The sequence below is a fragment of the Schistocerca gregaria genome, chromosome X (genome assembly GCF_023897955.1).
Source record: "Schistocerca gregaria isolate iqSchGreg1 chromosome X, iqSchGreg1.2, whole genome shotgun sequence".
NCBI lineage: Eukaryota > Metazoa > Arthropoda > Insecta > Orthoptera > Acrididae > Schistocerca > Schistocerca gregaria.
The window spans coordinates 543,158,349-543,183,244 of NC_064931.1; the positions used below are offsets into that span (position 1 = coordinate 543,158,349).

General features: G+C 36.1%; 1 protein-coding gene across 5 annotated transcripts in view; it reads left to right on the forward strand.

Moving 5' to 3' along the window:
* LOC126298466 (rho GTPase-activating protein 100F-like) overlaps positions 1-24,896 on the forward strand; it is a 737,196-nt gene that overhangs the window by 659,362 nt on the left and 52,938 nt on the right. For all 5 annotated transcript variants that reach the window (XM_049989795.1, XM_049989799.1, XM_049989796.1 and 2 more), the window contains one exon: positions 21,442-21,637. In XM_049989795.1, coding sequence (XP_049845752.1) covers positions 21,442-21,637 — 196 coding nt within the window. The remainder of the gene's footprint in view (positions 1-21,441; positions 21,638-24,896) is intronic.

Below are 24,896 nucleotides of genomic sequence, written 5' to 3' on the forward strand. Positions count from 1 at the left end.
CACAGGACTACATCCAGCATCTCTACGATCGTCTCCATGGGAGAATAGCAGCCTGCATTGCTGCGAAAGTGGATATATACTGTACTAGTGCCGACATTGTGCATGCTCTGTTGGCTGTGTCTATGTGCTTGTGGTTCTGTCAGTGTGATCATGTGATGTATCTGACCCCAGGAATGTGTCAATAAAGTTTCCCCTTCCTGGGACAATCAATTCACGGTGTTCTTATTTCAATTTCCAGGAGTGTATTTTGCTGCTCTAGTAAATAAAAACTCGTGTACTACATTTAGTGTCTCATTTCCTAATCTAAGTTTTTCAACATTGCCTGATTTAATTTACTACATTCCACTAACCTTGTTGCATTCATCTTATAACCTCCTTTCAAGACACTATCCATTCCGTTCAAATACTCTTCGAACTCTTTTGCTGCCTCTAACAGGATTACAATTTCATTTTAAAACCTCAAAGTTTTTGTTTCTTCTATTGCTTGCTCAATCTACAGATTGAAAAGCATCAGACATAGAAATTTAGTAATACACATTTAATGTAAGCAAAGGCATTCTTCCAGTCCATACATTTTTTGTGTTGACAAACAACAGCAACATTAAATGTATAAAAAACTCCAAAGCAGAGGAGTTTCAGTTCTTTCATTATTCTACATGTACACAAATCAGACATTCTTTTATGAGATTACTGAGAAACTAACAAATACTAAAGAAGGAAAATTAATAAATTTCTGTAATAGTAAAATAAAGCAATAAAAGCAACCATCTAAATGTAAATATTCCCTTGTCATAATCAAAAACGCTGTCAGTTTTTTCACATATAAATGTAAGGCTTAAGCTGTAGCATTTAAGCATATTCAGTACATTTACAAATATAATTTGATTCCAAAAATAAGCATACCATTAAGTTGCCCTACTTCACATGACACACATGCTTGACACTTAATATCACATCAGTTAATACTGCATATGCAAGTCTGCTTAGGTCATTACATACATAACTGAACCTCATATTTTAAAATTAAAAGAAAGTACTAAGCTTACTTTGTTGGTATGAACACTTTGCTCTAAATTGCAGACTACTAAAAACAGCACTGAAATCAATTATAATTTTATGTCAATTTATCTTCCTCCAAATAAACTGCCTGTAAACAAAGAGAAGAGAGTGACAATGCAAGTTATTCTTAGCTATAATCAGAACATGAATAGTATTGAATTTATGCCTCCATTGGCCCTTAGAAACACAAACAAACCAAAATTTTTGGGTATAATTGCTGACAAACACCTGGATATAACATATAGACCATATTTTTAAGACAATCAGTACAAGTTTGTATTGATGGAAATGGGTCTCAGCCTTTCTGGACCATGCTAGCTTGAGACAAATATACTCCTACATCCACATCTTCAGTATGGTATTGAGATATGGGGTGGGGCATGAGCTGTCTTTACAGACAGGCTCTTCACACCACAAACAAAGGCAATAGAGTGCTAGCTAACATAAACAGGAGAGAGCTTTGTAGAGAAATCTTTAGAAAATATGAAATACTAACCATCTGCTTGATGTACATCCTGTAGACAATAATGTTTGTGAGGCAAAATCCAGAATATAATGTAACAAACAGTAATGTTCATAGGTGCAATACACGGGGAAGAGAAAACTTTCACAGAACTGCAAGTAAAAAAAATGGCTACAGACCATAGTCCACATGCAATAGGAACAATCTTTTGCAACAGACTACCATCTTACTTCAAGGCATCTAATTTAAACACCTTAAACGATAAACTTAAGCATATATTAATAGAGAAAAGCTGTTATGACTTCAAGTTGTAATATCCCTTTCTAAAACAGTGTGTATAGCATAAGTTTGTTTTCCACAAAAAATCATAATTTCTTATCTTAACACACTATATGAATGTTTGCATTTATATTTCAATTTGTAATGTCTCTCTGTAAGAGAGTGTACATACCATAAGTTTTATTTTATTTTATTTTTTTTTTTTTGCAAAAAATATGATAGCTTCAACCTTCACTATTTATATCAACATGCCCACTTATGTACGTGAGCTGAACCTTTTATATGTGTGAACTAAAATCTACAACAATTCCTGAAAACTGAATGTTATATGGACAGCAAGCAAACAAGTAAATAAATGTGTTAAGTTTGCAGAATATCAACTCTTCAAAGTGAGAGGATGAACTTCAGTTGACAGCAATAACAGAAACTCTGTTCTGTAACTGACTATTGCACATTGTGTTGTTGTTGTGGTCTTCAGTCCAGAGACTGGTTTGATGCAGCTCTCCATGCTACTCTATCCTGTGCAAGCTTCTTCATCTCCAAGTACCTAATGCAACCTACACTTCTGAATCTGCATAGTGTATTCATCTCTTGGTCTCCCTCTATGATTGTTAACCTCCACACTGCCCTGTAGGACCACATTTCAAAAGCTTCTATTCTCATCTTGTCTAAACTATTTATTGTCCATGTTTCACTTCCATTCATAGCTACACTCCATACAAATACTTTCAGAAAAGACTTCCTGACACTTAAATCTATACTCGATGTTAACAAACTTCTCTTCTACAGAAACACTTTCCTTGCCATTGTCAGTATACATTTTCTATCCTCTCTGCTTCGATCATCATCAGTTATTTTGCTCCCCAAATAGCAAAACTCATCTACTACTTTAAGTGTCTCATTTCCTAACCTAATTCGCTCAGCATCACCTGATTTAATTCGACTACATTCCATTGTCCTCATTTTGCTTTTGTTGATATTTGTCTTATATCCTCCTTTCAAGACACTGTCCATTCTGTTCAACTGCTCTTCCAGGTCCTTTGCTGTCTCTGACAGAATTACAATCTCATTGGCAAACTTCAAAGTTTTTATTTTGTCTCCATGGGTTTTAATTCCTACTCCAAATTTTTCTTTTGTTTCCTTTACTGCTTGCTCAATATATAGACTGAATAACATCAGAGATAGGCTACAATGCTGTCTCACTCCCCTCCCAAACGCTGGCACACTGTGTATGAATCTTAAAATGCATAAAATTTCAACTGGTACCAAAAAAGTGAAATAAAGTTAAGTTTGTAAATATCTCTTCACCTAAATGATACAACAAACTGTTATGGCCTCTTAAATATAAGTACATAAATAAAAATTTCATATAAGTTTACCTTCTCTTTCAAGCTCATATAAATGAATAAATGATTGTATCTTCCTTCATAATCTAATGACATCTTGTATGATCTCAAATTTTCACTTCAGTTCCAAGACAAGTTAATTTTACTTAAACTGTCATTTAGTATTAATTTTCAAAGTTTGCACAATTGTGGCGGTGCTAATATAAATTAAGTTCTGAGATTGTATCAGAATAAGACATACCCTTACAATAACTGAGTATTTTATATATATTATTTTGTACTTTTCCCATAAAATGATATTAGAAATTATACAGTCTTTTTGTTAGTATAGTAGCAATAATTATTATAATTATAGTGAAATCAATTTTATAAAAATGAAAAATTAAATTTTCAAACTAAGAAAAACAGATTTGACTTTCAGTACTTCTGTACCATACTGTCAATGGAAAGTCATTTTAAATAAACTTTAAACATCCAAAGACATTGAAAGAACAGGAAAATGTAGTTTCAATGCACAGCGGAAAAAATATTTAAGTATATCTCCGCAGTCATTTGATGAATGGATATGAAACTATACAGTTGTTAAAATACTGCATTCTGAACATCTTTTATATATCATATTCACTCCCAAAATCACATCCATACACCCACCCTGAAGCAGAGTGGAATATTCAGTGACTTACAAAGTTCATTCACAGGGACTCTATAGTCTCACAGCCTCCCAAATGAAATGAAATGTAGCTTGGCATCAAAGAAAAGGCAGACCTCTGTGTAACTTGATGTTGAATGATCCACATATCTTGACCCACTGCTCTCTGATGCTTTCTGCTGTGAAACAAACTCTGCCGCTGGCTGGTGTGGCTGAGCGGTTCTAGGCGCTTCAGTCTGGAACCGCGCGACCGCAGGTTTGAATCCTGCCTTGTGCATGGATGTGTGTGTTGTCCTTAGCTTACTTAGGTTTCAGTAGTTCTAAGTTCTAGGGGACTGATGACCTCAGATGTTAAGTCCCAGAGTGCTCAGAACCATTTGAACCAAACTCTGTCACATTTGGGTTGAGTGTGCTCTGTTTGGCCAACTTGTTTGTTTCCTCTTGTTACATGTAAGCTTAGCTTGGTTCTTGTTCCAAGACCACGAATGTTGAAGTTTATTAGTTAACTGTTGATGGTCTTCTTGATGTGCACAACAGACTGATAAATGTACTCATGTGATGCATTTTGAATCCTCAGCTGTTTATACAGATCTTTAAAGGTCTCATGGTTACTATATTTAGTTATTATTCTAATGGCCCTCTTCTGTAGTTTGGACACTATTCCCATGTTTTATATATGGGATCCCCAAAAATGATTCCATAGCTCAAGATGGAGTGCATATAGGAATATTATGTAATTATAGGGAAGTGTCTGTTACATTCCGGTGATGGGACTCAAAGGGCATAGTATGCTGACAACTTTCTATACCAAACATTAAATTTTAATTCACATTTAATTTTTGCAGAATTATTTTCCCTCTTATGTTCAGTTTCATTTTACAGTATGATGACCAATTATTATTATTATTATTATTATTATTATTATTATTATTTTGTATGCTTTCTATGCTGAGAGCTCTGGTGTTTTATCCGCAATTAAAATGTTGATGTTGCCAGCAAAGAGAATTATTTCCAGTAACTGATGCGTTGCATATCAAAAATGGTATTGGTCCTGTCGTGATGCCCTGATAGACAGTTACGTTAAACTGCATAGGATGTGATAAATGTGTCACTAAAAATTTTCCTTTACTTGAAGCCTGTGTTTTCTCTATCCTTTCTACCCTGTTTTGCAAATATTATTTGAGCTAATCACTGGCAATTCCTCTTTTGTCTAATGATTCTATCTCTTTTAGTAGAATTTTCTGGTCAGTGGCATCAAAGGTCTTTTATAGATATAAAAATCTACTTGTGACACATTCACCCTTTACTTGTGCATCAAGTACTACTATTGTTAACACTACTGTTGCTGATTATCTACTCCTACTACAACAGAAACCAAGCTGTCCTTCAGTGAAGAGGTTATATTTATTCGAGTAACTCATTAGTCTGTCTGGAATATATTATTTTTTAAACTGATGGCAGTAGTGGAATGGGCTTTTGGTTTTCTACATCTTCTGCATCATCACTGTTTCACAAAGGCCCAAGTATTGCCTGTTTCAGATGCTCTGGAAAGACTCAATTATTACGTCAGTCAATGAAGTTTGTATACTGCCTATCACTTGCCACATGATTTTCTACTGGAACAACATTTCCATGATGCAAATTTTTGTTATAGTTTCTCTCCTATAACTGAAAAATATTCATTCACAAATTTTACTATTTTCTATCCATCATTTATCAATCATGCTTACAGGTAAAAGACAAGGGTAGGCTTAATTTCATTTACAGATAAATGAATAAATAAATGAAATAAAACTGACCCTTGTCTTTACCTGTAAGTTATTGTGATTCTGTTCCTGTTTTTTGTTTTACAACCTTTCAGACTGATTTGCTTTTATTTTTAGCAATCAGTACTGTTATGTCATTTGCTGACGTTTCTATGGCAAGCAACAGCTTCCTATAAAACTTTTCATATCTTTGACAATAGTTTAGGAACTCTGGCTCACTACAGGTTTTTCTTGTGAAACTGAGATATTTGATTGTTGCAGAGGACCTTCTTATACCTGATGTTATCCGCTTGCTTTTATTAGGCTTTGTTGTTAATGTGGATATTTCTGGAAATGACTGCTCAAAGTTTAGTTTAAACATTGTATAGTTTCCATCCACATTGTTTTTTTGTATATGTTTCAGTCCTGCTTTTGTCTAATAATATCCTTGACAAATCTTGAATCACATTTCTATTCATCATTACCTTCATATGATTCCTACTGCACAGACAATAGTAAGTCAAATCATCACTGCATCTTCAAGACTGGAATTTAATGTGTCTATCATTATGACCACATTGCACGATCCAAAGTTAACTGAATACCAATGCCCTTGATCAGTGATTCCATGAATGAAACCTGCATTCCTTCCAAAAACTGTTCACTTCTGCTGAGGCCTTGTAGATTGGTGACCCATGCCACATAGGACTGACCTCACCACTAGTGGTGGTTATTAAATTTCCACCTGGCTGGTACACAGAGTATGCTTTGAACAAATTAAAGTGCCGGCCAGAGTAGACGAGCGGTTCTAGGCACTAAAGTCTGGAACTGCACGACCGCTACAGTCGCAGGTTTGAATCCTGCCTCGGGCATGGATGTGTGTGATGTTCTTAGGTTAGTTAGGTTTAAGTAGTTCTAAGTTCTAGGGGACTGATGACCTCAGAAGTCAAGTCCCATAGTGCTCAGAGCCATTTGAAACATTTTGTTTTGTAACTCACCAAAAATTCTATTTTACTCCCATATCTACCAGATTGTGTTGCTTTTGCAATACTTTGTGTGAAGTACTACTGGAAGACAGTAAGAGAGAACATTTTTAACTAGGCTTGCTGGCACTATTTGCCTTACAGTGTAACATAAAATGAGGCAGAAAAGTGTCACACTGCTATTACATGTTGTTAAACATTTTGAATGTAGATTGCAAGGATGGTTGCTTTAGAAGATGAGGTTGTGTCGGCTCCATCTATTACTGTTGCTGCTGTTGCAGTGGCATTAATTGCTAATGCCATACTTTGAGAAACTGTTCCCTAGCTGAGGTCTCTAAGGCATGGCTGGACAGTGGTTGTTGCTTAACTGAGAGTTAGCCAGTTTGAATCCAGAAGGTGTAAGAAATGTTCACTGCTAATATTTGCCCAGCATTGGAAGGAGAGGTTGTGGCATAATGTTTTTGAACACCGGACTTTGTACCAATATTTTGGGTTAAACTTTAAACCTATCCAGGGTCTCATTAAGTAAAAAGTGATCCATCTGTCAGATGGGACACTAATCCTCCTGGTTCCCTTGATTCTACTCGAGAGGAATATGCTGTGTGTCAGCACCATATTTTACTCTCCCCCTTCTCTCATCACCATACAACACAAATATTACATTATATCTAACAATGCTGCCCCCTGGGTAACAAGCGTCTACAAGTGCCCATCATCACATCCACGTGCAGGTTCAGGTCCACCAGGAGTCCTATTGGACACTTTCTGCATGTGCATGAGCCATGTGGCCAATCCTGCCCATGGGCACCTGGCCAGGACAGTATGATTGTGTAGGCTATGGCCGAGCTGTCTGACTGCCCACATATCAACTGATTCCCTACCCCTGATCACTGTTGCCTACAGGTGTCCACCTACTTAAGGGTGGACATTGTAGAAGGATCAGCTGACATTACACCTAATTACGCCGGTACTTAAAATGTATTTTATAATTACACCAAATAAAGTCACCTATACTCAACAGATTCACTTAAAACACAACTGTAATATGCCATATGGAAAAGAAGGGAAAAGACTTTCCAATAGAGATGGGTCATTCATGAATTAACTAAAGGAATGATTCACCAAGATGAACAGAAGGGGCAAGGAACGAATTCTGAGGAATGGTCTTCCATAGTTCACTTCGGTCGTGGCTTTCCATTTGTAGTTCCCGGGAATGGGAAACAGTCGGTCTTATTCCCACAATGGCATGTCAGCCGGTCTCGTTCCAGCCTCATTCCTGATCCTGTCTCTGTCTCGATCTCCCTCGGCTGGACTTGTCCTTCACGTGGCCATTCCTCACAGTTCCACTGCCGACTGCTCCTAGTTAGTTCAGTATCGAGTTGTTGTTCGTTTTGCCCATTGTGGATGAAATTCTATATCTATTTCAAACCTTTTCTTGAACTCTGGACTTCTTTTTGTATTCTGTTCAGTGTCCACGGCCGGTAATTAAAATGTATTTTATAATTACATAAATTACATAAAAATCTCATTGTATGTAATACATACATCTTTTCAGGTAACAAAAGAGCATATCAGCTTACTTCAGTATTTCAATAAACAGCAGTAACCATACTTATAAAAAGGCAAGCTTTTTGTTATTAAACATTCAAAGGAAGTCGGCACGGCACACCCAAGTGGCCAATTTCCGTCTTTTTTTGATACAGGGTAAAACACCCTGTTCATTGTTATGGAAGGCAGACCTACTTATAACCAAACAAAGCCCACCCTCCATAATCAAGTGTCTGGTCTCATATTTTGCAAAGAGAATATGACGACTTCTACAATATTATTTTAGTGGCACAGAGTGGCACACAAAAAATTGGCCTGAGTACTAGACTGCTCACTGTTACCCACCAATCTTCATCTACCGTTTCGTACTTGTTTTTTGCATTGGCTTATTTATTATTTCTTTACAGCCTAATTATAACATGTTTATCTATTCTGCTCATAGCGGTCAACAAATCGTGCATAATTGGCAAGCAGTCTCTACTCGGGGCCACGTGCACCACCTTATGTCATTTCACTGCGATCAGCCACAAAATGCTACAGTTGGCTAAACAAGAGGTTTTGCAGAATCATGAAAATTACTTCTACAAGTGTGTGGCAATTCTGTAATGAATAAAAACCTTGTATTTCAGGGGTAGGCAAGTGCCCCCCCCCCCCCCCCCCCCTTTGGCACCTTCCATCCTTCAGTCAGCTATGCCAGTCTACATTTTATATCCTCTCTACTTTGACCATCATCAGTTATTTTGCTCCCCAAATAGCAAAACTCCCTTACTACTTTAAGTGTCTCATTTCCTAATCTAATTCCCTCAGCATCACCCAACTTAATTCAACTACATTCCATTATCCTCGTTTAACTTTTGTTGATGTTCATCTTATATCCTCCTTTCAAGACACTGTCCATTCCAGAACTGGGTTTTCATCTGAGATCTTGATATTCATACAAGTGGCTCTCTTTTCTCCAAAGGTCTTTCTAATTTTCCTGTAGGCAGTGTCTATCTTACCCCTAGTGACTAATGTGTCATCTACCCTTAATGCTATTTGCTCCTGTTACTTTCTGGTTCTACCAGTCTCCTGTTACACTATATCCCATATTGTTTTTAATTTGTTCCCTGATATTGCTATTTTCTTCTCATTGTGCATCTGTTTAGATGTCTGAATTACTTTTTTTAAAAATATTTTACAGTATTCCTTGTATTTAGCTAAATCATCAGCATTGGAGCTATTTTTGGTCAACAGATACATTTTCCTTTTTGTCTTACAGGAAATCTTTATTCCTTGTGTAATCCATGGTTTTGTTACAGACTTCTGTTTAATTTGAGTAACTTTTAGAGGAAATCAGTTTTCAAACATGGTACTGATATTTTTCATGAATGTGTTATAGTTTTCATTCATGTCATGAGCATTATAAACATCTTTCCAGTTCATATCTTTGAGCAGTTTTCTAAAACACTCAAATTTTGGTTGATTGACTACTCTGCTGTACTCATATTTAGCAGTCTTGATAATCTGCTTAGAATTTACATCTAAAGCAAGGAGCTGCATGTCAGGATCCGATAGTCCATTTATTACAGGTTTTATGACAAGATTTTGTTCCTTTGATTTGTCTATAAAAATGTTATCAATAGCTCTCCTTGAGGATTTATTGATCCTAGTTGGAAAGTTTACAGTGTGAGTTAGATTGAAAGACAACATTACTAACTGCAGTAAATGTTTACTGGAAGATTGCATTAGAAAATCTTTATTAAAGTCATCAGCAATCAAAATTTCTTTGTTTCTTCCTTTTAAATGAATGATTTATGAATAGATTATAATTTCCTGCATGTGCTCGGTAAATAGTTACCATTATATAGGATCTGTTATGGAACTCTACTTCCGTTGCACATGCTTCTAGATGCTGCTCTAAACAGAATTTATTAATGTTAATGTTATTGAATTTATGGCAGTTTTTAATAAATGTGGCAACTCCTCCTCCATCCATATCTACTCTGCAGAAGTAGGAAGCTAGCTTAAATCCTAAAATGTCTAACATATCTATACTAGTGGTTATTTGATGTTCAGGGAGGCAGATTATGTCAATTTGCTTAGATGAATTCATTTCATCAATACAAATGAGTAGTTCATCAACTTTATTTCAGAGTCCCATAATGTTCTGTTGTAATAAAGATAACTGATACTGCATACTAATGGGATTATAACTGTTTTGGTGAAGATGGACTGGCAGTTTCTGATTACTTTCTGTTAAACATTGTTTAAATGGAGGCTGTATGCTAAAATCTGACTCCTGTTCATCTGTTTTCTCAAACTGAGTGTGTCTGCCAATCGCCCTTGAAACTCGTTTTCTTTCCCCCTTCCCTATCTTAAAAAAGGCATCCCTCTGACACCTGTGACCACTGGTATTTTACCTCTTGTGACAGTGTCCCCCCTTAAGTTTTCTGCAATCAACTCAGACAGTTTTCCCTTACCTTTCCTACTGAGGTGAAGGCCATGCCTAGTGTAGTCCGACCTATCGATAGCATCCACAGGATTCAAACCAATATGGGACCCCATATCCGTCCTAAGCAGCCACTCCAACTCGAAGTTACTCCAAGTTCACCCTCCCGATGGAAGAGTTCAAATGAGGCCGATCATGGCATCTCAACACAGACACAAATCCCACACTCATATGCTTCGTTGCTGATGCTATCTTCATCAGGTCACTCTCTACTGAATATTCAGAGTCTCTGTCAATGCTATTTCCTGGACCACCCACTATAACCACGGCATCCTCTTTTGTGAAATCCTTGCATAAAGAACCTACATCCTCTGTTACCTGACCCAGATCTGCACTAGGCTTGAAAAAGTTTGTGACCTGGTACTCTGGACCTAGATTTTCCTGCAGTAGTTAGCCAACACCTCTACTATGGGAGCTACCTAACAAGATCTTGGAGGATAGCACAGAACACAGCATGTAAGTTGAGTGAGCATTAAGAGCTGAGGGTTTGTGTACAAATTCATTATACACAGGGATCATATGTCCACGAAAGTTGTGTATACTACCAGATTAAACTAAATAAATGTTTATGGATGTGAGGATGAATGTAGAGTACAAGAAAACTGTGCTCACTTTCCAAAACTGTACTTACCCAGCATTCTACTGTTCCAAATCATTGTAAAATAAACACTGTGAATAATCTTATAGGTTGGCCAACCACAGCTAAAAACTTATACATAATGTGAAGGACAATCAAACACTTTAAAATCAGACATGGTAAAATAGTCTATATTAATGTGAGTGGAAGTACCAATCCACATTGTTTGTTTAGTGTGTTTTCACTGTTTGACAAGTAGTTTCATACCCTGATGGTATGCCTTCAAGTCATATAAAACTAATACTTCATGTTGCACAAATTCCAAAGTGCAAGTACACATAAAAACATGTCACTTCTCGGCAAAACCTTGGGTGTAACGGCAGATGGGCATCCGATCAAAACAATGCATGATCAGTAACACATCTCCAAAAAAACAGTCAAAAGACAACTCCAGACACCACATGACAGTCCATGTACGATAGGATGAAACCATCATCAAAATCCACAGGGGAAACGAAGAATTAAAAGATATGCAAGCCTTGGAAGTCATCAACATACTAAAATATTGGCAGACATTAAATAGAGCTACACATTACAGTGCTAGCTTTACACTATGTGTGTCTTTTAATTCTTTGCTTCCTGCATGGAATTAAACAATTGTTTCATCCCATGGATTGTCATGTGCTGTCCAGAGTTGTCTTTTGACTGTGTTTTGGAGATGTACTAATGATCATGCATGGTTCAGATTCGATAACCACCTGCTGTTACATCCAAGGTTTTACCAAGGAGTGACATATTTTTATGTGCACTAGCACCTTGAAATTTGTGGCACATGAAGTGTTAGTTTTATATGACCTGAAGATATACCCCCAGGGTATGAAAGTGGTCACCGTATGGTGAAAACACAATAAACAGCTATTGCAAATCTGGTCTTTCAATCAGTCCAATAGAGACTATTTTACCATCTCTGATTTTAAATTGTTTGATTGTCCTTCTCATTATGAAAACACTGTGTGTTGCTACTTTAAAAGAACAAAAACACAAATGGTTTTTTGTAAACAGTATTAGCATAGGGTAAGATAGAGGACTTATTGGAGTACACACTGTCACTCTGAGAAGTGGTTGTATGTATTTACCATTGTGAGTGATTAGCACCACCAGCCTTACATCCCATTAGCACCTGTGTTGGGTTGGGTTTATATAAGCTGGGCAAGACAGTGTGTTCATATTTGAACCATTTTCAGAATCATTATCTCCAGCATGCTGACATTAAAGATCATCCTTAGAATAATCTTTTCGGTCATATTTTCCCCCACACTAGTTCAGTACATTACATGTGAATACTCTCTGCTGTCACGTTATCCCACATAAGCTTCTCTTTCTGAGTGTTCAGTGCTCCATATGTTTCCCAACTCTCTTTAAAATGGGTGCTAAAGGCCCCAGTGGCAACTGCCCTAAATCCTTTCATTATCACCATCACATATTTACTAACTCATTTCCCTCCTTAATCATTATTAACATGTAACATTACATTCTAGAAAGTAATTTCTTTAGTAATGTTTCAATAACATCTTCAGCTTCCTGAGTCCAGTCTAAGTACTTTAATAAGTTGCACAATAGTCCATCATAGTTTGTACCATATCATCATACACCACTAAAATTATTCTTTCAACAACTCTATTTCTGCAAATATATCTTCAAATTCTTTGAAAGTGTTTTATTTTTTATTTACACAGTCCATCTGTACCTGGTTCAAATGGCTCTGAGCACTATGGGACTTAACTTCTGAGGTCATCAGTCCCCTAGAACTTAGAACTACTTAAACCTAACTAACCTAAGGACATCACACACATCCATGCCCGAGGCAGGATTCGAACCTGTGACCGTAGCGGTCGTGCGGTTACAAACTGTAGCACCTAGAACTGCTCGGCCGCTCCGGCCGGCCATCTGTGCCCTGTTTGATACTTTTGCCTCTCAATAATGCCCCACATTTTTTAATTTTTCTCCTATCTGTAGCATCTATATGTGTATTTACTCTTCCAGAACCTTTATTATGAACACTATGGAATACAAACATATTGTAGGAGACAGCCTATATAAACATGGGGAAAGTAGTGAGTATCTGGAAGGATCTAATGAGACTCTTAAAAAGTTAAAAAACCAAAAATAGCTATATCACAGACTCTACAGTGACTTGGCATGACTAAACGAAGTTATTGGCAGCCCTGCAGGATTCAAGGTGTCAGTTCCTTACAGTACTACTTTAGACATTAGTCGAGGCCATGCCACATCATGTTGCGGCACTTCTGCATGCTCAAGGGGGCCCTACATGATGTTAGAGAAGTGTACCAGTTTCTTTGGCTCTTTATGGTAGAAATGCCATCAAACTTCTGTCCAGCTTCACATTTCCAAGTATTTACAATATTTTAAAAAAGGTTATTCATAAACAGCTTCTCAACAGTCTGACCACAAGTACTGTTCAAAGAATAGTTTAGATTCCTGGATGGTTCTAATATTGAGAGTGGCTGTACTTCATTAATTAGGTTTCCAACCACAAGCAGATGCTATTTTCCATGACTCATCAGAAGTGTTTGGTTGTGTGAGTTGCAACACAGACAGTGTTTCATATTGGTCGAAGTCATATGTCACTACTAGGAAACAATAAGTATCAATGCAAAAGGCCTGTGAATCAAGTCATTGTTTGTCATCCAGTTAAAAAGTAATTCCATGTGTTCGCTGCAAGGGTTGTTGCTTTCTCTCGTGTGTGTTAATGAACTTTTATCAGTTACATTATCAGGTACTAAGCTAACCTTGTTTCCAAATGGTACAAAAATAAATAGCAATTCAAGATGAGCTTTAGAAAGGTATGATGAAATTTTTTTCTGTTGAAAAAAATTGTTTCTTGCCAATGCATTGTCATCAAACTTTCAAAAGATCAACTATGTAGTGCAGGTCATTAAATGTTGTTTCAGGAGCATTTGAATGTAGTGAAAGTAAACTTCTAATTATAGTTATCTATATGTCCACTGGGACATTGCTGTTGTAGCTACAGAGAGCTTGGTTCACTGTATAGAAAGGACCAAAAGTCAGTTTTATATGGTGATTTTATATTAATTTTGTAAGTGACTGTACAACAAAAATAATGCAGCAAGATCTCCTACGTTCATATCACTTAATGCAGGCTGTATTCTTTCCAACCAGAGTGCAGGAGAACAATAACACAACTATAGACAACATTTTTGTTCATTCTTCATTACTAGAGGAACATTCCATTAGTAAAAGGGTAAATGGCTTTTCAGACCATGATGCACAAATTTTAACTGTAAAACAAATTCATGCTAACACACATGTTAAATGTAACTACAAACTATTTAGAAATGTTAATCAAGGGGCAACAGTGACTTTTTGAAACATTGAAGAATAAGAGTGACAGAATGTTTTTAGGCTGATAACATATATGATAAATAAATTAGTTTTCTCAACATATTTCTCATACTCTTCAAAAGCTGCTTTCCATTAGTATAATTAAAACAGGGTACAAGCACTAACATGCACCCTGGGTGGTTCACTAAATGGATAAGGATATTGCACAGAACAAAGCACTGTAAGGTGCTTAAAAATCTCATTAGAAGGCAAGAAACATGTAGTATGTCAATAGAATAGCTAATTCTCAGGGTAAAATTAAAACTTAATGAGCAGTCATAAAAGAAGCATCAGGCCCACAACACAGAATCTAGGATATATACATAGTTGTAAGTCAGACATATTTATAGATTTAACAATCACTTTCCAAATACAGAAGATGAAATAAACAAAAGTCAGTTTCTGCAGGGAATCATAGAACTCTCTTATAAAATGCTCTTCCAAGACTGTTTTCTGAAGTACACATATGTAATACTGAGAAGAGGGATATTGAATCAATAATTAAATTGTTGAAGATTAAGGCCTCTCATGTATAGAACGGGCTATCCAATAGGACACTAAAACACTGTATTGCATATGTTAGCCTTGAACTTAGCTCATCTGTAGTTTTTCATTAGGAAGGCTCAGTTTTCTGAACAATTAAATTAGTCCATAGTAAAATCACTTTATAAAATAGTAAAAAGGGATTATGTATACAATTTTAGTCCTATTTCTAGGCCATCGTGGTTAGCAAAATTTATTCAATCATGATACATGAATATATAAGAGTAACAGATCATTTCAGATGACATAATTTGCTGTCAAACATACAGTTTGGTTTTAGAAGTGGGTGTACAACTGAAGATGCTATATTCCATTTTATCTGTGATGAAGAAATAGATGAAATGTATGGTGAGATAAAAGAAATTAGTCAGATAGTGAAGGGAAATGAAAATTTAATAGTCACGGGTAACTGAAACTCGATTGTAGGAAAATAAAACATAGTAGGTGAATATGGAATGGGAGTAAGGAATCAAAGAGGAAGCCGCCTGGTAGAATTTTACACAGAGCATAACTTAATCATAGCTAACACTTGGTTCAAGAATCATGAAAGAAGGTTGTATACATGGAAGAATCCTGGAGATACTCGAAGGTCTCAGATAGATTATCTAATGGTCAGACAGAAATCCAGGAAACAGGTTTTAAATTGTAAGACATTTCCAGGGGCAGATGTGGACTCTGACCACAATCTATTGATTATAAACTGTAGATTAAAACTGAAGAAACTGCAAAAAGATGGGAATTTAAGGAGATGGGACTTGTATAAACTGACTAAACCAGAGGTTGCACAGAGTTTCAGGGAGCGCATAAGGGGACAATTGACAGGAATGGTGGAAAGAAATACAGTAGAAGAAGAATGAGTAGTTCTGAGGGATGAAGTAGTGAAGGCAGCAGAGGATCAAGTAGGTAAAAAGACGAGGGCTAGTAGAAATCCTTGGGTAACAGAAGAAATATTGAATTTAATTGATGAAAGGAGAAAATATAAAATTGCAGTAAATGAAGCGGGCAAAAAGAAATACAAACGTCTCAAAAATGAGATCGACAGAAAGTGCAAAATGGCTAAGCAGGGATGGCTCAAGGACAAATGTAAGGATGTAGAGGCTTATCTCACTAGAGGTAAGATAGATACTGCCTACACAAAAATTAAAAAGACCTTCGTAGAAAGGAGAACCACTTGCATGAATATCAGGAGCTTTGATGGAAACCCAGTTCTAAGCACAGAAGGGAAAGCAGAAAGGTGGAAGGAGTATATAGAGGGCCTGTACAAGGGTGGTGCACTTGAGGACAATACTATGAAAATGGAAGAGGATGTAGATGAAGATGAAATGGAAGATATGATACTGCGTGAAGAGACTGACAGAGCACTGAAGGACCTGAGTCGAAACAAGGCCCCCAGAGTACACAACATTCCATTAGAACTACTGACAGCCTTGGGAGAGCCAGTCCTGACAAACCTCTACCATGTGGTGAGCAAGACGTATGAGACAGGAGAAATACCCTCAGACTTCAAGACGAATATAATAATTCCAATCCCAAAGAAAGCACGTGTTGACAGATGTGAAAATTACCGAACTATCAGTTTAATAAGTCACAGCTGCAAAATACTAGCGCGCAATTTCTTTACAGACGAATGGAAAAACTGATAGAAGCCGCCCTTGGGGAAGATCAGTTTAGATTCCATAGAAATGTTGGAGCACGTGAGGCAGTACTGACCCTACAACTTATCTTAGAAGAAATATTAAGGAAAGGCAAACCTAAATTTCTAGCATTTGTATACTTAGAGAAAGCTTTTGACAATGTTGACTGGAATATTCTCTTTCAAATTCTGAAGGTGGCAGGGGAAAAATACAGGGAGCGAAAGGCTATTTACAGTTTGTACAGAAACCAGATGGCAGTTATAAGAGTCCAGGGGTATGAAAGGGAAGCAGTGGTTGGGAAGGGAGTGAGACAGGGTTGTAGCCTATCCCCAACATTATTCAATCTGTATATTGAGCAAGCAGTAAAGGAAACAAACGAAAAGTTCAGAGTAGGTATTAAAATCCATTGAGAAAAAATAAAAACATAGAGGTTCACCAATGACATTGTAATTCTGTCACAGACAGCAAAGGACTTGGAAGAGCAGTTGAACGGAATGGACAGTGTCTTGAAAGGAGGATATAAGATGAACATCAACAAAAGCAAAACGAGGATAATGGAATGTAGTCGAATTAAGTCAGGTGATGTTAAGGGAATTAGATTAGGAAATGAGACACTTAAAGTAGTAAGGGAGTTTTGCTATTTGGGGAGCAAAATAACTGATGATGGTCGAAGTAAAGAGGATATAAAATGTAGACTGGCAATGGCAAAGAAAGCGTTTCTGAAGAAGAAAAATTTGTTAACATCAAGTAGAGATTTAAATGTCAGGAAGTCGTTTCTGAAAGTATTTGTATGGAGTGTAGCCATGTATGGAAGTGAAACGTGGACGAAAAATAGTTTAGACAAGAAGAGAATAGAAGCTTTCGAAATGTGGTGCTACAGAAGAATGCTGAAGATTACATGGGTAGATGACATAACTAATGAGGAGGTATTGAATAGAATTGGAGAGAAGAGGAGCTTGTGGCACAACTTGACTAGAGGAAGGGATCGGTTGATACGACATGTTCTGAGACATCAAGGGATCACCAATTTAGTATTGGAGGGCAGCGTGGAGGATAAAAATCGAAGAGGGAGACCAAGAGATGAATACACTAAGCAGATTCAGAAGGATGTAGGCTGCAGTAGGTACTGGGAGATGAAGAAGCTTGCAAAGGATAGAGTAGCATGGAGAGCTGCATCAAACCAGTCTCAGGACTGATGTCCACAACAACGACTGTGAGGCAGTGGACAGATTAAACAAAAAGTTGTGAACTTAGGAAGTTATCTTTGATTTAACTCAGGCTTTTGATTGTGTTGATGACAAAAATATTTTTGCAGAAGTTGGTCCATTATTGAGTAAAAAGAGTAGCTCAAAATTTGTTCTCCTTGTACTTTAAAAGCAGACAGAAAAATGTCATTGTATTCAGAAATGGGAATGGCTGTGAGATGCAATCTGATTTGGGCATATTTAAGTGATGGGTGCCTCAGGGACCAGTTCTCAGACAAATATTTATACAGTCTAACATATTGGGTGTTTCTAAAATATTTAAATTTGCAGATGACACTAGTTTGGTGTAGAAGTATATTGTATGTGTCATACAACAAGATATCAAGACTCAGTTTTTACAGTTTCTAACGCACAACTGAACTAAAATTGACATCCTGGTTACAGAGAATTGGCATATAATTAGTGAATCTGAACTATCCAAACTCTTAGGTGTACAGATATATGGTGGCTGTCATGGAAAGCCCATTTTCAGGATTGTTTTCAAAAACGGAATGTTGTTATGTTTACCATTAGATCAGTATCTGCAAAAAGTGATTGTAAAACATGTAAATGTGGCTACTTTGCTTCTTTTGATTCACTTATGACATACAACATTATTTTATGGGGTAACTGTGCCCATTCACAAATGGTATTTTTGATTTTTGGCTCAGGAACATGCAATTTGGGCAATATGTGGTGTAAGTCACAAACCTTTTGTTGTCTCCTGTTCAAGAATCTAGGAATTCTCACACTCTCCTGTCAATATACAGTTCTCTATAGTTCTTTGTTGTATGAGCTTATTCTCACTGAGTTAATACTAGGCAGAAATTCAATTTGCATTTGGATCAAACCTCCTTGACTCTTGTGCAGAAAGGAGTACAGCATTCTGCTGCATCCGTTTTCAGTAAGCTAATATTAAAAGTAATCCTCACACTTTCCAATCTGCATTAAAGAATTTCCTCATATTTCTCTCCTTCTATTCATTCAGGGAATTCCTGGAAAAATTAAAGCAAATTTCTGAGATATGTTACTGATTATGATATTACATACTCAGCAGCTTGTCATCTGCATAGATTATATGTAAATTTGATTTTATGGATAATTAACTTTTATTATGTTAATTTTGTGTACTAACTTGTTCCACATGGAATTAGATGTGTGAGTAACATAGTACGAAATTTCCCTTTTCTGATTATATATTGTCTGAGTATTTTGTGTCATAGCAAGTACCCCAAAGAAATAACATTCAGGTTTTTATCCCCAGGAATTATGCATGTCAGTTATTTTTAACAAAATCATTTTGCGTATTAGATCACATCATTATGAACCACTAAAATAACTGAAATACTTATATTTTGGCTGACTTTGCAGCAGTTCTCATCAATGTGACTCTTCAGAACTGTTGCACAGTCAGTCCAAATGTTGGTATGTTCATTGTTTTAGTGTTTCATAAAGTAGGGGCCTTATACCTGCAATGAATTTATTCAAATTGATGCTGTTTGTGGAAGCCTACAAACTTACATGCCTGTTATGGTTACTCATCTTGTTGTTAACCACATAAACAAGGAAAAAATATATATGCTTGAACTAAAGCAGAGCTACATGAATAAAAAAAAATGCCAAATGCAATAAAAGTTGGGTACTAGAAGCTCCTGCCCTCATCCTCTTCCTCAACTGCATTTCTCTCAGTTTTGGTGAATATTAGACTGCTTAGACCTGATAACTATGTCTTTTCATACCTTTATCATTTTGTAGTTTCATTTAGGAGATTCTTTCTTAAAAGTGGTATGTTAATTGTGTTTTGAGTTGCTTGCATAAAATCCACTTTCTTTTCAGGTAGCTGATTATTTTTAAAAATTTCTTTGTTCCTTATACCAAGAGTTATTTTAAATCACTGACATGAATCATTATGTTACCATACACATATCTCCAGCATGAAATACCTACTTAACCATTCTGCGCCAATACATAGCAAAATGCTGAGATTTTTATTTCTTTAAGTTTTTTTATTTCTTTAATTGCCTGAGTTTTTAATACTGAGTTCAAGATAGGTACAGGAGATGTGTACAGCCATGATTTAATGTGGAAACGTTAGTATTTTCTTGTGATGGTTCTAACCGTATTTCATTGTATTTTTTGTAATTGTGTGTTACATTGTGATGGTGCTTGCCTGCTTTGTTTATCTCATCGTTGATTGCCCTCAGTGTCGACGTACTGGCTGAAAAATTAGAGGGTGAAAGTGCAACTACTGTCTGCTGTAAATGATGTAGCCAACAGGGGCACAGTAGCATTTTACATCAGTTTACTTTCACTTTTCACAACCCCCAATACACACTTTTAATATGGCCAGTGCACTATTGTTCTAACTTCCCATAAGCCTCATTAATAGTTAGCAGGCAAATATCCACATACTGCTACAATAGTTTACTGTTGAGTATCTACAAGCAGTAAAAGCTGAACCACATAGTTCACATTTCTTGAAGAATAAAAACGTACATATGGAGCAGACACTGTCATTATCTTATCAAATGGCCTAGTTGTGTAACACTTATTTCACAGTTAAGTTGAAGCATTGTTGTTGTTCTAGCCAACACAGGTTTGTCATCTGAAACTCGGCCGTGGACTGACTGTCTCATGACTAAAATTCAGGCCCTTATATATCCTCAAAATAATAGGGGCCAAAAATACACATTATTCAAAGTTAAATTTACAGAAATTATAATTAAAACTTAACTCATTAAATTAACTGAATACATCAAAACATTTTAACAGTTTCTTCTGCTGCAAGAGTTAGGCCAAATTATTTGTTGAATTCATGAAATTAACAAATATAAGTATGCAAACAATACTTTGGACAAAACTGTTAATTACTTTGGAATTAATTAAGGGCTGGCTTTGCTAACATGTTTTCAAATAGGGCCAAATAGATACTTTAAAACTACTAGCATTTTGTCTTCCATATACTAATAATTAGTGCAGAATTTATATCTGTTTATACGTCAACAACAGAATTTAATTTACAAAACAATTACTGATTTTGCCCTATAATTAAACATACTAACTAGGAATAGTGAAAATAAGTTAGAAAATCAGTTACATATGTGAAACTAAGCACAACATTAGATCTGTTGTTATATTCTTTAAAACTGAGGGCCAACCTTTCTCTTTTATGAAAATGCAGATTATATTCACATTTTTGAATGGTAATTAGCTAAAAGCGAAAAAAACGAATTTAAGGAGGCAGACGGCAAAACAAGAGGGGAAGTAAAATTATCCCAGCTTGCTTCGTCACAACCACCATGAATTTTTATTATGCCAGTTATTATTATTGTGGTTATTACTATTACAAATATCGGCATGGTCGTAGTAGTAGTAGTAGTAGCAGTAGTAGTGGCAATATAACTGATAATATTATTATAACTAGCACAATAATAATGTATTACTGTTATGTTGATTGCAGTGCACACTGATTTTCTTGATGGATCACCTGGCATTAGTGGTGTCACAGTCAGAGCGTAATAAAATGTCTCCTCAGAACTTAGCAATTTGCTTTGGTCCTGTTTTGATGCTACAGTCAGAAGAAGGACGAGAACTTGACTTCAATCAACCAATTAATGTTCTACGATATCTGCTGGAGATTTGGCCAAGCAAGTCAGGTAATGTATACTACTGAGCTATAGTGCATGTTGTTATAAAATAAAATTTTCATTGGACTATTAGTTATTACTTAATGGCAATAATTGTGTGAAAATCAATACGTTATTTCTTGGTCAAAAAGATTAATTTCAGTGGCAGTCTTAGATTTATATTGTGTAATGTAAATAACTGACCAACAAAGTGCAATATATGGGCATTGGGTACTTATTAACAAGGGTAATTTAGCTTTACATCAGTTTTTTGTATAGAAGACATATTGTGGGTGTACATTTATTGCATTATACATTTCTAACTTTAAATAACTACTGACATTATCACTATGTTATTAATTAATCATGTACAATTATTTGCTGTTGAAATCAAATATTTAGAGTTGTGGTCTGATAATGTATGTAAACTTATCCACATTCTTAAATAATAATTTAAATTAAATAAGTGATGAATTACATTTCTTTGTTAATAATGCAACAAGGCAAAATGAAAACCTGTCTGTTATTCTGCAGTAGTATACATTGTATTATATTTGCAGTAGCCTAAATTCTTACTTATACTTTAAGCTCAATTAACTTTTTTTCACTTTAGAATTTACTCTTTTCGACAATTTGAGATGCATTTTGTCAGTCTATGAGTTAAACGAAAGCAATATGTAAAGTTAATAATTAGCGCTTGAATCAAATGAAGTGTATTCTCCATGATTTCTTTGAATTAAATGTTGCATTTTTCTCAAAACCTGGAATGGCAGAGATTATTGAATGCTGAAATATTAACTTATTATTTATTATCGTACACATAAAATGAGCAGAGTTACACAGTTTTAATCCTGATGGTGGAAAAAATTTCATAACAAGAATACGGCCAAAAATCGCTGGTTATTGAAGTCTATACTGAATAAAATTCCAAATCTCATTGTAGTAGGGGTAAGGGTTGGTGGGACGGATATCCTTAGTGAGTCGGTAGTGTACTGTAATCACTCTGGGTATAGTAAGGAGTAATCCCAACTTTGAATAACTACATGATTCAAAGATAGAAATAGGTGTCCATTACAAATGTAATGTTACCATTATACAGGAGTGCCAGTGTCTGGCTTTAACTGCAAAACAAAATCCAGTCATATCAAGAGAATTATCTACAGAGCTTACGGGAAACCAGGATTTGTCATGTTCCATGAAATTGTGCGTTGGAGGGAATTAGCAATTGGTTTGTATGCCAGACATCTAATAGTGCATGTCTCCCTTGTGACACTGTACAGTTGGGCTCATTCTTTGTTGAGTCAGCAACACCAAGATTGGGCCTTGAATGACAGGAGGAATTTTCTCTTCATAGAAAAGTCCTGCTTCAGTTTTCAGAATCAGTATCATAACAGATAATATCTCAATGGAAATCAGTAGCTGATACAGCATCAGAAATGTCTTACAAACAGCCAGTTTAATGTTGTTGGGGTGTTTGTGCAGCAAGGTATCATGAAGAATCGTGTACAGAAATTAATATCTTAATTTTATGTCAGAGGTGTACTGTTAACTGATGGAGGCACAAAGACAGCATAATGCAACCACATGTGATATTTCTCACAGCTGTAGGTGGTCCGTACTTAATGTCCATGAATCATCAAATTACTCCACTGAGTGAAATTCTTACAGATGAATGTATCCCAACACATGGACTGATCAGCTGTGTCTGCAGGTCTTAGTCCCATGGAATATTTTTAGGGTTAATTGGGAAGATGAGTTGCAGCATCTTTGTTACTATGTAGGACTCTTCCAGCCATCAGCACAGTTTTTTTCTTTCCATGAGTGTTATCAGGTTACAGTAAGATATTGACTCACCTCATACAGTATTATAGCATATCTGCCACCAAAGAGGACTCTCCCAGACATTAGCACAGCTTTTTCTTGGGAATAGAGTCAAATAAGATTGAGATATTGGATCACTTCATGCAGCATGCCATGTTACTGGTGAGCATGTGTGGAAGTTTAGGGAAACCATTTCTTCCAGTATTTGTTGTACTGTCATTAATTCATTATTTTTAACTGTGTAACTTCAATGTCAAAACTTTACTTTTTACCTGTTTTAAAGACTAAAAACTATAAGTTTTTGGAAACTATTAATCTTCACCTTGTCCTGTAACCCTAATTGTATCCTATTATGCAAATATTATCTCATTTCTTGAGTATGCTTAACTTTTGTTGACTACGGTATTGTTGGCATCTCATCTTAATAGAAAACAAAGGGGAAGGAAAAACGTAGGTACTAATAAGGTGGCTTCCATTGTGCAGTGGAGTTTGGATCTCTGTAGAATCCATAAACAAATTACAGCATCTAAACCAAGAAAGATTAATTTGTCAATTTTTACAAAAGCCAGTTTTGAACCATATGAGACACTGTTCCAAGGAATATGAAGCTCACAAGGAAAATATGAATACTAATAAGTGAGAAGCTAATGATGACCTCTGTTAGAGTGACTACCTTCCCCTCAAACTTTTTAGCCAATTGATGGAGCAGCCCCAAAGCTAGCCACCAAACTAAAAGTGCAGCAGATGTAGCACCTGAAACTAGGTGGATCACATAACAAGCATGATCCAGCAGGCTGCCAAAACCATCAGGCCATCTCAGGAGGAGGAGGAGGAGTAGGAGGAGCAATGACTCTTAGAGTGTGATCAGTGCTGAGGGGTGCTACTGGAAAAGTTTACTTACAGATAAATTGCAGACAATCTTCATGACTTTTCTGAAAGTGAAGATAAATGCATAAGAATAATTAAACAAGGAAATAAAATACCATGGCATGAATTACTGGACTTGATTAATCATGCTAATAAATCCCAAGAAATCTGAGGAATCTTTAGGGGGATTAACAGCAGATAATGAAGGTACCTTCAGTACAGTCATGCTGAAATTTGTTTAGTTGCACAGAATGTCATTTATTAACTTACCGGATCAGTGAACAATCTTTCAACTGATTCACAGAAAACAGCATAGTTTTAATCTCATATATACTCACACTGAGCAAATTCAGACAAATATAAGAGGCTTACACATACCAGAAGTAGGGCTCAATGGCTACTTACTAAATGAAAGTTCATGTGTGTAATTCCTAGGTACTCTGATGCAAACAGCACATGAGTATGTCAACCAAAATGATCCATTCTTACGCTACCTCTCCTTGTATTCCAATAAATGGGATCACTAGTGTATTTTACATACTTTCACTTTTACATTTTATTTCTCTACATATTCTGTCAATCATTTTATGTACACGAGATG